The 16143-nt window shown below is 50.6% G+C and overlaps 1 protein-coding gene across 2 annotated transcripts in view; it reads left to right on the plus strand.

Annotated features, from left to right (window-relative positions):
* Positions 1-16143, plus strand: part of DOCK2 (dedicator of cytokinesis 2) — a 395036-nt gene that overhangs the window by 317808 nt on the left and 61085 nt on the right. For both annotated transcript variants that reach the window (XM_066273230.1, XM_066273231.1), the window contains exons 31-32: positions 5278-5378; positions 5488-5546. In XM_066273230.1, the coding sequence (XP_066129327.1) occupies positions 5278-5378; positions 5488-5546 (160 nt within the window). The remainder of the gene's footprint in view (positions 1-5277; positions 5379-5487; positions 5547-16143) is intronic.

The raw sequence follows: 16143 nt of genomic DNA on the forward strand, positions 1-16143 counted from the left end.
GAATAATAAAGCAAGTCTCAGATTTTCTCAGACGGATTTAACAGCAATTCCTGTCGAGTGTGGGCTCATTAATGGATTCATTCAACAACTGTTTCCTAAACAAGTGCTGGGTTCAACACAATACAAGATGCTGGATACCGAAAATGAATAAAAAGATGAGGCTCTTGCCTGCAGGAAGCTTACATCCAGTAGAGGAGACAAGAAACAATTAGTTCCATTTCAAATATGTCATAAAGCCTGTGAGCAGAGTACAATGGGGGTGAATGATGGGTGGACCTCCTTCAGTCTGGGAGAACCCGGAAGGTTTCCCAGGAAATGACATTTACTTTAGATCACAAGACCAAGTAGGAATTTACCAGGCAGAGAGCGACCTTGTTTAGTTCTTACAAACTGCCCCCTTTTTGATACTATTAGCACCGTTAACCCGGGGGAGGAAAACAAAACTCTGAGATGTAGGGTAACTTGCATGATAATGGAGCTAGGAATCGGACTGGAATCCCAGAAGGCAACCTCAGAATATCAATAAACACAACTAATAAAAACAACAACAAAATCTGCACAGACCCTGTGTCTTCACAGTTGCAACTCTAGCAATGGATACAACATTATAGTCACTCTTGCATAAGGATGTATAAACCAGGATGTCGGTTACAGCGCTGATGCTTAAAGAAGAAAAAAAATTTTAAAAAGTTGGAGTCAAGCTAAATGTCTACAAATCAGGAAACTGGTTAAAATGAAAGTACATCCTTATAACAGAATATCATGCAGCAATAAAAATTAAAAAAAAAGAGAGAATGAAGCAGATCTATATAGACTAATATGGGAACATCTGCAAAATAGATTTATGAGAAAATAGCAAAGCACAGCAGACTATTAAAAAGAATGTCTATACATGTATTTGTTTCCATATAAATAATTTTTGGAACAATCCAGGAAATTGTTAAGATTTCCTTTTGGGAAATTAGACGAGTTTCCAAGCAAGGTAGGATGGAAATAACTTTTTGTTATTTCATCTTTTCTACCCCTTGATTTATTTTTTTTACCATGTGTGTATTGCTTTTATAAATTTTTTTGAGAGTTAATTAAAAAATAACTAAAGTTGGGTTACACTCAAAAGCAATATGATTTTGGCTGGATTTTACTGTTTACATCTATGAAATAAGGGCGTTAGATCAGATAACCCTTAAATTTATCCCAGCTCTAACCATCTATTGTCCTATGACCTCAGAATATTAAATTCCCAATCAAAACTTGCCTCACCTCGCTTGGGAAAAGGGAGTCACGTGTTTTACAGAAGGCCCTCGGGCTTCTCTGAGCCAGCTGAGCTGGGTCCTTTAGTAGAAATGCCACCCAGCAGCTTGGGGCAGGGAGGAAAGAAAAAGTCTGAGACCCTTGGTAACAACTGGAGGATTTCTCTAACTATATGATGATCAAACTATATATATTTGCCGGAACTCAGCTACATTCAAGCTTATGTGCTGAATATGGCATCAGGGAGACAACTAAATGGAAGAGAGAACCCTTGGTACTTGTGGAGCTTACGGTTGGAAAAGACAGGACATACAGATAAAGACTCTTACCAGCGCCCCTGCCAGCACCACCGTTCCATTTAGCGAGTGTTTGCCGGGCGCCACGCCCGCGGTGGGCGCCTTCATGCTCACGGTATTCCATCCAGCACTTACAACAATCCTCTGTGGTAGTTCCCATTGTTGTCCTCATTTTATAGGTAAGGAAAAAGAAGCTCAGAAAGGTCAAGCACAACAAAGAGAACCCAGCTAGTAAGAGCAAGAACTGGTACCCATACCCTTGTCTGTGAGATGCTGATGCTTGTGCCCGCAACCGCTGGGTGGTACCGTCTGTCGCAGGAAGTGAGTGGACCCCAGTCTGTGTTTGCACATACTGCGCGCTACTCAGTTCACATGCAGATGTGCTTTGCTAGAAGAATAGGACGTAGATGCTGTGGGTATGAGGACCACAGCGAGCGGAGCCGAGGACGCTCGTGTTGTGCCTGTGGGGTCTGAGCAGGCCAGCCCTCTGGCACAGGCAGTTTGCTGAGGGTGAAACCTCTGGAAAACGAATGAGGCCCGAAGAGGCAGGTCAGTGCCCTTGGTCCTGTTCTTCAGGAGCAAAGCCAAGGGAGGTTCAAGACTGAGGACCGCTCAGCTCTCAGGGCATTGCCCAGAGCCACCGACCACTGACCGCCACGGCCTTTCTCAGTTCCAAAGTCCATCCAGACTGCGGGGGCGGAGCTTAGGGTCACCATTTCTGATCCACTAAGAAAATGAGGACCCCAGATCTATGGTCTCAAGGTCCACAAAGATCTCCAAGGAGGAAAGCCAGAAGAAAATCAGATCCACTCCTACATATATACCCAGGAGAACTGGAAACATACATCCACACAAAAGCGTTATCTGTAGATGCTCGCGGCGGCATGATTCACAATAGCCAAAAAGTGGAAGCAACCCCAAATGTCCGTCAGTGGATGAGCAGATAAGCACAAATGCAGAACAGCCCTCTGACAGAAGGGTGTTCAGCCATAAAAAGAAATGAAGTACCAATACATGTGCCCTCGTGGGTGAACTTTGAACACGTTAGGCTGAGCGGAAGGTCGTGTGTTTTATGATTCCATGTCTGTGAAATACTGGACTGGGCAGAGGCGAGAATGGACCCATAGTCGCCAGGGTCTGAGGGGGAGGGGGGAGGGTGGTGGGAGGAATGGGGGATGGTGGCTGACGGGCAGAAAGTATCTCTTTGGGGGTGATGATGATGTTCTGAAATCAGATGGAGGTGATTGTTGTACTAATTGTGAATATACTAAAAACCACTCAATTATACACTTTAAAAAAGTGAATGTTATGATATGTGAATTATACCTCAATTTAAAAAAAGAAAATCAGGAATGGAGGGGGGGTAGAGAAAACGTTTTCAAAGGACTAAGTCAGGTGGAAGGGGGGAGAGCGAGAGGCGCCCCTAGATCTGACATGTCTGTGTGTTGCCAGAGAGGTTGGGGGGAGGGGGACAGTTCTGGATTCGCTCTCAAAAGCAACAGCAATTCAAATTACTTTCTCATCTAGGGCTATCCTGATGACTCTGATGAGATTCCCCCAAATCAGAAATTTCTCGCCTTACAAAGGACCCTTTCCATGTTCCGTGCCCCGGTTTTCCCTCTTCCTGGCTCTTTGTTTCATATCCTGGTCTTACATGGGAGGAAGTGTGAGCTCCGGGCTCAGCAGACCAGATCAGCACATTTTCAAATCCTGCAAGTCATGGGGATGCCGGAAGGAAAGACAGGCTGGGCAGCTCCAGGACCCGACCTGCACGGTGTGTCGGAATAAAGGAGGTTACCCTGGCAACACAGGGCCGGGGATCTGCTCCCCCGGGGGGTTTGTGGCAGCATTGGCAGGACTTTGAGGAAGGGACCCAATTTGTTCTAAAAGGTTCTCTGGCCCCTATGGGTAGAGTTGACTCTATAGGGACCACAAGCCAGGAGGTGACCTCACTGCACCCCACGAGTTGCTTGGTCTTGTGAACTCTGGGAGTTCAAGTTTCGAGAAAAGAAAGCATCTTCCCTGAACAGAATACGAGCAGCATGAGAGCAGGGACTGCTGTCTGTGTGACCCCTGCCCTGGCCTCACGTGATGACAACACCCGGCGCGTAGATGTTCAGTAGACGTGCGTTAATGTGTCCTCTGCTAAAGACTGACGGCGACATGTGGAAAGGGCTCTGGATGTCAGGCAGAAGGCCTGGCTTCCGATCCCAGCTCTGCTTCAGTCTCCTCAGCTGTGAAATGGGACTAATAATAGTGACCCAGTACGGAAAGCTGGAAGGAGGGAGGCGTGGGAGTGTGCCTGGCCAGGGGTAACAATGGAGTATTTGTTTGCTTCTTTCTGAAACTGGAACCACATGCCCATTTGAAAGCAAGACCCTGGGCAGCAGTATTGCTGTTATCAAGACTGCGTGGAGCCTTGATAGCCTTTTACTTCGTCTTGGCATCTGAACCCTCCGATGAGCATCTTTGAATTAGGGAGGAAGGTCTTAATGGCAGACAGTTTCCCTAGCCAGTGACCTCTTCTCTTGCCATCCCGTGTTGACAGGGGGCTGAAGGTGAGTGGGCTCTGTCCAGCAAAGCTGTCCTCCACCTGCTCCATGCAGGGCTTTGGGATCTTGTAATACTGGTTCTCGAGCACCCCAGGAGCCGGGTTGTACCATTTGCTTTGGTACCAAAGGAATCCCTGGCATGATGAAGAGAACAATGAGGCTAACAAGTGCTTTCGAGCTCTTGCTGAGATCCGTGCCCTTGAAACAAACACATCATCTTGTGTCACCGTGACTACAGCCCTCCACACCGGGGTTAGAGAGCACCCCCTTTGCAGACGGGCTCACTGAGGCTCAGCAGCACCTTGGCTCAGGTCTCCCCCTCTCGAGTTCTCTGAGTCTAGGCTGTGTCCATACCGCTGTCCCTGTGGCTAATCCTTTGGAGAGCACACGCCGTGCGCTGAACCCTCTGCTGCCTCTGTTTCGCCACGAGCTGGGGGAGTGGCTTCTGGTATTCCTCCTTGCGTTTAGCACCAACAGATCGTGTGAACATGAAAGTTATGCCAAGCCTATAGCTAAGCTGGGTTCTGGGTGGCTCTTGAACACCAGTGAGCGTCAGAATCACCCGGCGTGCTTGTAAACACGCAGCCTCCTGGGGTCCGACTCAGTGGGTCTGGGGTGGGGGCCAGAGAATTTGCATTTTCAGTTTCTAGGTGAGGCTACTGGCCTGGGGCCATGTTTTTGAAACGCTGGACCTGACTGAGGGTAAGGAGAAGACAAAATGTTCTAAGACAGGATGGGTGGCTGGCTGGTCGGGTGAGCTGTCAGGTTAGTTTTGGGAGGACTTCCAGACAGACTGAGTCCCTGAGATACTTCACCCCCGTCTAACGCTAAGGCTGAGGAACCAGCTCACCAAGACACCCAGCTGGGGAGAGTGGTTTGTCTTTCAAAAAAAAAAAATGAAGCAAAGCAAAACAAAACAAAAAGCAGTCCTAAAGTCCTTCTCCTCGCCCAAATCCTGTCGTCAGAGAGGGGGACGTGGTCGGCGCCCAGAGAAATCCCTCCATTGTCCTCGCTTTGGCCGGGATGTTCATTTCGAGCTCCGTGCCAGTTAGACAATTGCAGTGCACAGAATTCTGTCTCCTGCCATCTTCATAAATTATGCACATCACCCAGCACCGACTGTGCCTCCCCACTTCAGCCCCTCTCCGTGACGGTTCTCTCTCTGCTTTCGTTCACAGCTGTGGAATAACTATTTTCATCTGGCCGTGGCTTTCATCACTCAGGACTCCCTGCAGCTGGAGCAGTTCTCGCACGCCAAGTACAACAAAATCCTGAATAAGTAGGTGGCCTGCTTTTGGGGTCTCCCCTAAAAGGGGAGGGGGCGTTTCACGAGAACCTCTGAGAGGGGGGCCTGAAGCCGACGTGTTTTCTTTCGTTGCTCCTCCTAGGTACGGCGACATGAGACGGCTCATTGGCTTCTCCATCCGCGATATGTGGTACAAGCTCGGTGAGTAGGCACACCCACCCAGACGGACACATCTGTCCCTGCCAGGCGCCTTCTCGAGGGCCATCTGTCAGAGGCCACAGGGGTTCCAGCCGTGGGAACTTGAAATAACAGTTTACCACTGTAGGCACCCCGGCTCCTTAGTAAGTGTCTGCTGAGAGACGGCGCCCCTCGCCACCGCCCACCCCCAAACAGCCGAGGATCTGCTCCGCTTGGTGCCCCCGAGGGGTTCAGGGGTCAAGTCAGAATTTATCAGAAGGAGGAGGAAGGGCAGACCTGCCGTGGGAACTCACATCCTCCCACGTCACCCACGGGCTGGCTTCTGATTGGGTGGGCCGGCCGGCCTGCATCTTATGTGATGTTGCGATCTACAAAAGACCCTCCGACCTCAGGGGGGAGAACTGGTTCTGTGGAAGAGCAGGGTCTCTTGTGACATGCTTCAAGCTGGAAGGCAGCCCCAGAAGCGAGCGGCCTTCGCCTCAGGGAGCTACCGAAGTCATGTCTGAGCTTAGCGGTATCATGGGAGGGAGGGAGGAAGACGGAATCAGGGAGGCCTTTTATTGAGAGTCTGAGTCAGGCCTGTGCTAAGGAGATCGTATTTATTTATTTATTTATTTATTTATATTTTTCCAAAGTTAGAAGCGAGAAGGCAGTCAGACAGACTCCCGCATGCACCCCACTGGGATTCACCCAACATGACCACCAGGGGGTGATGCCCTGCTCATCTGGGGCATTGATTCCACTGCAATCTGAGCCATCCCAGCATCTGAGGCGGAGGCCATGGAGCCATTCTCAGCACCTGGGCCAACTTTGCTCCAATGGAGCCTCGGCTGCAGGAAGGGAAGAGAGAGAGAGGAAGGAGAGGGGGAGGGGTGGAGAAGCAGATGGGCGCTTCTCCTGTGTGCCCTGGCCGGGAATCGAACCCAGGACTTCCACACGCTGTTCAAGGGCTGCACCCGCTCCATAACCATGTGCTGACCGGGTGAAGGGAGGGAGGGGCGGGTGGACGAATAGCAATGAGTCAAGAGCTCTTCCCGCCTCTGATTCTGGAGCCCCCCTCGACTCTGGACTCGATGCTGCCCCTCTCCCCTGAGACACTTGCAGGGACCGTGCCCATCTCTTGGATTCAACGTCAGTCACCTCCTCGACCTTGCTTCTTCCTTCCCCTGACCTCTCAGTGTCTTTCAGTCCCCATCCGTTTCCTGGGCATCAGTTTCTGGCCCTTTCCAGCAAGGCCCGTGTTTGCAGCGGGAGCACAGGAGACAGATGAGGTCTGGGTCCTGCGCTTGCTGGCAGCATTGACTCGGCCAAGAGCGCTCACTGTGTACAGGAGGGCTGTGGCTCGGCTCACGAGACCAAAGGGAGAGCTGGGAACCGGGCCTGGAGCAAACTGCCACCTCCCTGCCGTGGGCCCTGCCCTGTCCTTGACAAGCTATGAGCCCCCAAAACCAGGGGGCCAACTGGCCCTGGGCCTGAGCTGGAGGAATTGACCCTTCTCCCAGGGTGCTTACAAGGACCATAAGAGCAAAAACCGAGAGATTGACACCGTGGAGGCCACACCTATGTCCCAATTGTTATCATCATTTTCACCCTTGCCCCGTCAGGACGGAAAGTAATGTCCCTGTTCTGGCTCCTTAGTCATCAATGCCAGGCCTGTATCTCTAGGGCCCGAGGGGCAGGGCCCAGGCAGGCGGCGTAAAGGAGTCCAGGGCCTGGAGGATGTTAAACCAACAGACATCCATAAAACAGGGTGCTGTCATCGTGTGGGGTTGGATACATCTCTGCTGCACGGGCTGCTCTGTGCATCGTGGGATATTTAGGAGCACCCCTGACCTCTACCCACTACATTTTAATAGCATTTTCCCTGTTGTGACAAACAAAAAAGGTTCTAGACATGACCAAATTTCCCGGAGGGGGGGAGGGGGGAGAGCCTGGAGGATCAGAATATGGGGGGGGGGTGCAAAGCTACCCCTATTTGAAAACCACTGTCCTAAGGAAATACCATCTCTGCCCTGTGTTTCTAGAAAAGTATGCCTTTCTCAATCGATCTTTTGTTTCTCCACATCGCATAAAGACAGGAACATAAGAAGTATATTATGTTTTATTTACCACTCCTCTGCACTAGGAAAAAAAATAAATAAACAACCCGCAGAGCATAAAGCAAGCGCAGGCCTACCTGGTCGCTGGCCCCTGGCCCCGGGGTCGGGAGCTGGGGACGGAGCAGCTGCCCTTCGGACCAAAGGGAAGCAGATGTGCCAGCTAAGGGGGCGTGGCTGTCTGGCTGTGGTTGATTGCTGTCCTATTAGAATGCCAGGCTGCTGCTGTCTGTCACCCATCTTCTGGTTTTCCAAAGAGGCCAGGAAACAGAATTTTTAAATGCACTTTCCAATTTATGAATATTAATAACAAACTGCAAGTTTTTGAAACACTGACGATGCCCAGGGAAACACAGGGCCCAGATTCAGGTTGCTTCTGAGTCGGCATGTTCTGCTTTAGAATAACGAAGACCAGCCGAAGCCCCGGTGGGCGGCCTCTCCCCCATCTGCACCCCTGGCGTGGCCAGGACTGCCCGCCGGGCATCGGCTCGGTCTGCCTCCGGTTCTCCCCACCGCCGGCTCTTTCCCGAATGCCCTTCATTGCCGTTGTTTTGCACACAGAAGATTTTATTTAGATATGGATTACGTTTTGGCAGGCGTTCCCGCGCTCCCAATTATGCTGATGAATGAAAAGATGTTACCAAATAGTCCACCTGCTTAGAATCACAGAGTAGCAGAGCTGGAAGCGCCCTTTAGAGATTGTATTGTCCAGCATTTTTCCAACGTTTATTTTTAGCCAAGAACCAATAAAAAAAAAAAAAATCCCATGTTCAATATATAAATTGGATGAAAGTTGAGCTATTCTCATTGAAATGGGATCGGGGCCCTGTTGCCCATTATAATAGGGTGCTCCTGAGCTCCCCACGTAGACCCCTTGAGGATTTTCTGGGGAGCAATCCTGAAGCACTTCAGATTATAGTTTGAGGCTACGAGTTCTGATATAACCCACCACTTTACCAAGGGGGAAACTGAGGCTCCGAGAGGGGAAGAGGTGTGTGTGTATAGGTCACATAGTGGATTAGAGTTTTCATCCTGAAGTATCACAGATGCCTTGCGGTTTGCATATACCTGTAGGATGAATTAACGCAACTAACAGACAAACTAGTCAGGGCCTGAGTGTTGCAAGAACCAGACGCTGCCTGTGGCCACCTTGATCCATAATTATGGGAAGAATGAGCGGAGCCAGGCTGTGAAAGACGGGGCCAGAGTCACTCTAGGATCCGGGGCAGATGACACGGCTTTGCCTTCAGGCCATCCTATCCCTGCATCAGTCCGCTAAAGATCCAGTCTCCAGGGACACCAGTCTGTTGGCCGTCCTTGTGTGGTGGCCACCCCATTCCCACTCCCACCAAGCCCACAACCATCGAGGGAGGCAGAGTTTCCCAGGATAAAATGTTTATGGACGTCCGGAGAGGTCACACAAAGCCACAGATGCCCACTGCTGAGAGCAAGAGCGAACGACGCTTTTGCAAACATGGCCACCCACCTCCCCACCTGGCCGGACCCCCGGGAAGAGGAAAGGAGATCATCAGCCTGAAAGGGTTTTCCTGCTCCTCATTTGTTCCCCGGGCTGCTTCTCCTTGCCCGGTCCCCTCGGGGATAAGAGAACAGGAAGCGGAGACCGGCTGAGTCAGTGGCTGGCTTCCCATGCCCTCCCCACCCTGCCTTCTGCCAGATGCTCGTATTAGCCTGCTTCCTCCCGGCATGCTAATGAGGTGGCCCTGCTAATGCAAACCAGGACGAATCCATGTGTACACTGGGGGCCGCTGCTGCGAGAGCCACGCGCTGGGAAGTGATAGCGCAGTTCACAGAGTAGCCACGACACAGTGAAGCTTAGAAGCTGCCCGTGGCCGACGCAGCGGACTGCCCACACCCCAACCATCCTCCATTCTTCCTGGTTAACTGAGCCCCATTTCTATTTTTTCACGGTCACAATTTGCTCAGCTATCAACGGCATCCGGCAGGTGACGGCCATGTGACCCAACTCTGTCTGATGAGAATCGACAGAAACAAACTTGTTGGGTCTACAGGAAAACATTCTTCCCCCCCTTCCCCCAGATGAAACAAAAGGGAGTGGGACAGATTCAAGGAGCACAACCCGTAGTCCTTCCCCCTTTCTTTCTGGGAAATAACCAGATGCCCAAATGCACCTGCCCCCTGGAAGCCATGAAGACAAGAGCCACATGGAAGAAGAAAACAAAAGCAGAATTCACCCAGTTCAGCCATGGAAATCAGACTTCTGTTCATCCAGAACTGATACGTCATCTAACTCAACCCCCTGACTACTTTACAGGCGAGGTTCCCGAGGCCCGGAGAGGCACAGGGACATTCCTAAGGTCAATAGCAAATCAGGGACTAAGCTGAGGAGAAAGAACCTGTCTCTTGACCTCCAACTCCCAAGGTCCGAGGTCAAGGTCCTAATCATTCTTTTCAGACTATGCAAATTATCTTCAAAGGCTGGGAGACAGCGAACTTACTGTGTTATTTTTCTTTCCAAAGACGACCGATAATGAGTAGATCATAATGCATGTTAAGTTTTTCAATTTTGTTTTAATGCCCAAAGCAATCAGGGCATCATCACCATGATCATCAGCATCATCATCTTCTTCTTCTCATCAGGAGAGATTTGAGCAATGCTGTGATTATAAGATAGCTAATTGCAAAGATAATCTCAGAGATGAAGATTATTTAACATTCTTCAGGGAAAAGTCGAGACTAAGAGAGGGAGAGAGAGTGTGTGTGTGTGTGTGTGTGTGTGTGTGTGTGTGTACTTTGTGAGAGAGGGTAGGTTCAGGGAAGTCTCAATGGGGCAAAGAACCACACGTTGTTGCCAGGACCCTACCACTAAAGGGTTAATGCCATTTGTGTCTTTGGATCCTGGGAAGATGCCAAATGTAATGTACTTTCCCTGATAATGTTGCATCATAATATTTGTTTCTGCTTGGAGTGAAGCGGTACACATTTTGTCAAAATGACTTTTCATTTAACTACTCCAAATTCACTTAGGTTTAACGTCGGGCTGCTCTGTTAACAGCCTTTGCAGGAAAGAAAGATTCCAGCGACTGGCATGATGGCCTCACTTATGGGGAGGTCACTCCTGGCAGAGCTGTGAGAGCAACTGGATCGCACGTTTTAAGCATCTACGGAGAGCCCAGCTCCACGCTGAACTCCAGGGAAGGGTGGGTGGGCGGGTTGGGGAAGCATGAGGCACAGACCCTGCCCGCCAGGAAGAGCCAATCTAGATCTACAAGTAGAATAGACCCAGAATTAAAGAACAAACCAAAACTATGTTCTTTAATGTGAAATACATGGTGGAGACTCAGGAGTTCAGGCAAACTGGAGATACCTAAGCGAGGACAACAAGAATGGCTCCATCAGGGGCAATGACTCTTGAATTAGACCTCAAGCTGGCCCATGTCAGGACTGAGAGAAAGGGGGAAAAGCAGGTATTTCGGGAGAGCAACCAGCCTAAGCAAGCATGGCGTCTTTGGCTCGGGAAGAAACTGCTGGGAAGAAATAGGAAGAGCTTGGAGGAGAGGAGCATCCATCCATCCATCCATCCATCCATCCATCCGTTTATTCATTCGATCACTTAACAAAAATAATAGCTCCCCAGAGATGTCCGTTTCCTAATCTGCAGAACCTGTGCACATATTACTATACATCAGGGGTCCCCAAACTACAGCCCGCGGGCCACATGCAGCCCCCTGAGGCCATTTATCTGGCCCCCGCCGCACTTCTGGAAGGGGCACCTCTTTCATTGGTGGTCAGTGAGAGAAGCATAGTTCCCATTGAAATATTGGTCAGTTTGTTGATTTAAATTTACTTGTTCTTTATTTTAAATATTGTATTTGTTCTCGTTTTGTTTTTTTACTTTAAAATAAGACATGTGCAGTGTGCATAGGAATTTGTTCATAGTTTTTTTTATAGTCCGGCCCTCCAACGGTCTGAGGGACAGTGAACTGGCCCCCTATGTAAAAAGTTTGGGGACCCCTGCTATACATGGCCAAGTGGATTCTTCAGGCAGGATTAAGTTAAGGATCTTGATGATGGTGAGGGTATCCTGGACCATCTGGGTGGAACCAATGCAATTACCGGTGAAAAATGGAGGCAGGGAAGTCAGAGAGATTTTTTTTAAGAAGCTACGCTGCTGGCTTTGAAGATGGAGGAGGAGGCCATCAGCCAAGGGATGTGAGCGGCCTCCAGAAGCTGGGAAACGGAAGGAAACGGTTTCTTCCTTAGACCCTCCGGAAGGCACTCAGCTCTGATCACACTTGGACTTCAGCCCAGTGAAACCCGTTTCAGGCTCCCCAGGTTCCAGAAGTGTGGGACAATAGATCTGGGTTGTGTTAACCGCTCAGGCCGTGGAGAGTCGTAGCAGCAGCAACGGGAAACTAAAACAAGCACCCTGCTGGGCATGATGCCAGCGCCTGGGCGGGGCTACGGCTGAAAACAGGTCAGCGGGTCAGTCCCTGACCTCCAACAGTAACCTACTCATCGCAGAGCCGTTCAGTTATGGTCGCAAGAGGGAAGTGGCTGTCGTACCGAAGCTTGGGGCACCCAGAGAGTCTGTGGAGGACTCCTGCCCAGGGCGCGAGCCGTCCACTCGAAGTTAGAGGCTCCAGGGTCCACAGTAAAAAAAAAAAAATGTAAAGGAGAAACAGTGAAATTAATGTCAATGATACAGTTTATTTTAACCCCATTATTCCAATGTGTTATCATTTTAACATGTAATCCATGCAAGACATTATTGAGATACGGTACATTTTGTCGTGGTTATTTTACAGTATTCATTCTTCGAAATCTAGCGGGTTTCATACACTTTACCGCACGCCTCAACGTGGACTAGCCGTATTTCAAGGGCTCAGAGAGGACACGTGTGGCCAGTAGCTTCTGTGTGGGCTAGAATGACCTCAGAGAACGAGTAGGATTTACCTGTGGGGGGCGGGGCATGTGGGGGAGAGGTTTGAAGTGGGGATGGGGTCAAGGAGAGGGAGGGAGGAGCATGGTGGGCAGGGGAGGGTATGTGTGCAGCCCGAGGGAGGGGGAGCAGGAGCGGCGGAGGATGGAGGGAGGGCAGGGGGGTGAGGGGACGAGATGGGGTACAGAGGGGGGGGGTGTCGGACCAAAGCGGCCTGCAGAGATCCATCCCATGAGCAGCGGAAGCCACTGAAGGCTTGGAAACTGTGGGTCAGCGTGATCAGACTGGGGCTTTGCACGTATCCTTCAGGACGGATTATAGAATATTTAGATGGGGGAGAAGGGTTTGGAGGGTTATGAATGTCAGCCATGGGAGAGGAGATAAATCTATCCTGACCCTCTCCCTGGGTCAGCTCATTCCCCCGGAGGTGAAATAAACTGACCAGCTTGAAAGTCAGGAAAAGCTTCAGTGGGCTCTGTGAGGTTGGACCACATCTGCCATGTTGCTTTTTTCCAGAAGCCGGCACAGGCTGAGCTTATCCGACTGACGATCACCAAGATCGTCATCACAACCAATGTCAACACTTCCTGAGCCTCTCTAATGAGCCGGACACTATGCAAGGCCCTCTGTTTATATTAAGTCTTGTAAGCTTCTCAACAACTCTACCAGGCAGGGATTATTATCATCTGCATTTTACAGATGAGATAACAGAGGCTCGGGGGAGGTCATTGGCGGGCACCAAGCCGCCCGGCGTGGAGCAGCGGCGGGGGGGATGTGACCTCGGTTCTGGGGGCTCAGAGATTGTGCAGGGCCTGGCGGAGAGCTGACGAGCGGTGAGGGGGAGCAGGGATGGGGGTGCTTTCTTCACTTTTTGAACTGAATGATCGACCTTTTCTGAGGAGCCCAGCTTTATTTCAGAGTCCCCACAAGGCTGGCAGGACTCTGCAATCCAGGGGACCCTCGCTTGCCCGTGTTCCTGTTCATTGCAGAGTCTGTGCCAGTCGGGAGCCACGCCCTCTCAGCTAGAGTGCCCCTTGGTCCCATCTTCCCTGAGGCCAGCGGCTTGCCCCACCTCACTCTCAGCCAAGGTCGTGCTCATCTCCTGCCTTTCTCCTTCCCTCCCTTCTTTCCAGCCCCCTCTCTTGCTTCCCGTTCAGCCAGGCCGTCTCCTGAGTGCCCTTCTCACTCATTCCCACAGCCTCCCCCTGAGAGGCATGGCAGGGAGGCCCCGGCACAGGTCAGACCCGGGGCCGAGGACACAGACTGCTCTCCCCCCACACACCTGAGGCTCCCCCCTGGGCTCCTCACCACCGCAGCCCTTCCCACAGCCCGAGCCACCCGGTCTTCGGATTCATCCTGCCGGCGTATGGGCACTTTCAAAGCCTTTTCTAATTGGTGTCTGTTCCCAGGGAGAGTCGCCTTCCGTTATGGGAAAAAGACCCTCTTACCAATTCCCTTTCCTTTTTGTCAGATACAGCAGCAGGTGTGTCTCTTGAATGAGGATGCGTTTTTTTTTCCAAATGAGTTTGCATTCAGTTAGCCACATATATTCTGTGTGTGTGTGCGCGCGCACACACACATGCATCTTAGTATATAAAGACATACACGCACACAGTTGGATTACCTAAACACAATATCCAATGTGCTAAAATTCCATTTCTGATGTGAATGAATAACATTTCTTTATGGGGCACTGTAAGGGCCCTTGAGACCATGTATTTAGAAATCAGCATCTCTCTCTCTCTCTCCTTTTTCCCTGTTCTTCCAAACATCAACTGACTGCAAAGGATGCAGGTCAGACGTATCAAAGAAATCCCTGGTCTACGGCATGTCTGTGCTTTATTTTAAACCACCTTAAATATATCCTTATCGTGCCCAGCGCCCTCCAGGATGCTAAAGGCCTCTGTTGCATAAGCAATTTTCCTATTCCGCGGTGGCTTATCTGACAGTTTCCCATTTACCTTCTACTTTATTATTGCACTCGACTTTGAATTTCTAAAACTCCACTGTGGGTTTAAAGGATCCTGAAGGAGGAAATCAGAAACCTAGATTAGCAATTACTATAAACCCGCAAGAAAGTGAGATGATTTTTTTTTTCCTTTCTTTTCTATTTGGGCCAAACCAAGACTTGAGGCTCGAGTGTAATCCAAACGCATCCCCCAAAATGAAGCTGATACCTTGGACAGCGCCCTTATCTTCCATGCCACTCTCTGCCCAACGTCACCACTTCATTCTCTCTGATTATGTTCCTACGGTGATGCCTTTTTTAACCGATTTCTGGGGAAATACTCTGACATCAAGGCTGAATGAGTGAAGAGTCATTTTCTTGCCGCCTTCCCTCTTGTCCGCTTTCATTGAAAGCAGCTGCACCAGGCTATTACGCCCACCTGCTGCACCACCCAAGTTCCCCGCGCCCACCCCGGGAGCTCCCTGCCCCAGGCGAAGATCGTCAGCATCTGTCCCAGTGCTGGTCAGCCTGGTCTCTACCGCCCACTAGTGGGCGTTCCAGCTTTCGTGGTGGGCGGTAGCGGAGCAACCAAAGTATAAATCAAAAGATAGATTTCATTATAGTAAGTTGTTTTATAAAGATTTATTCTGCCAGACTTAGCAAAAATCAGACATAAAATATTGGGTAAGTAACTATTATTATATGCTTTAACTTGCTGTAACTCTGCTTTATAGATTTTATAAAGTAAAGTTACCCCCCTCCTTTTTTTTTCCTAATTTTTTTTTTTTTGTATTTTTCTGAAGCTGGAAACGGGGAGAGACAGTCAGACAGACTCCCACATGCACCCAACCGGTATCCACCCAGCACGCCCACCAGGGGCGATGCTCTGCCCACCAGGGGGCAATGCTCTGCCCCTCTGGGGCGTCGCTCTGCCATGACCAGAGCCACTCTAGCGCCTGGGGCAGAGGCCAAGGAGCCATCCCCAGCGCCCGGGCCATCTTTGCTCCAATGGAGCCTTAGCTGCGGGAGGGGAAGAGAGAGACAGAGAGGAAGGAAGGGGGGGTGGAGAAGCAAATGGGCGCTTCTCCTATGTGCCCTGGCCGGGAATCGAACCCGGGTCCCCCGCACGCCAGGCCGACACTCTACCGCTGAGCCAACCAGCCAGGGCCACCTCCCTACTTTATAAATCACCATGACTGTGGAACCAGTGGGCGGTTAGAAAATTTTACTACTAACAGAGATACAAAAGTGGGAGGTAGGTATAAACAGGTTGCCTACCCCTGATCCGTCCTGACAACGGACAAAACGGGCTTCTTGGCTCCGAAACTCAGGAGGAGGAAGAGGCAGCGGCTGATGAAATGCCCGGGTGTCAGCTGCAATGACAGGGTGGCTCGGATGCGCTTGTCCTCGCTCACTGGGAGCCCGGCACGTCCCTCGGTGCCCCTCTCCCGTCCCCTTCCCCGCCACAGCTGCCATGTCTGTTCTGGGGAGTCCGCTCAGTTCTGCACAGCGGGGTCGCCCTCTGTAGTCCAGTCTGGCTGAGCCCCACAGCGGCAGCCTACATCATCATAAAGTGTGCCGCGTCCCGAGCAACAGACAATACGTAAACATTCACTTGTTCAGAACAGCGCTCCG

This window comes from Saccopteryx bilineata, chromosome 4 (assembly GCF_036850765.1).
Source record: "Saccopteryx bilineata isolate mSacBil1 chromosome 4, mSacBil1_pri_phased_curated, whole genome shotgun sequence".
NCBI classification, from domain to species: Eukaryota; Metazoa; Chordata; class Mammalia; order Chiroptera; family Emballonuridae; genus Saccopteryx; species Saccopteryx bilineata.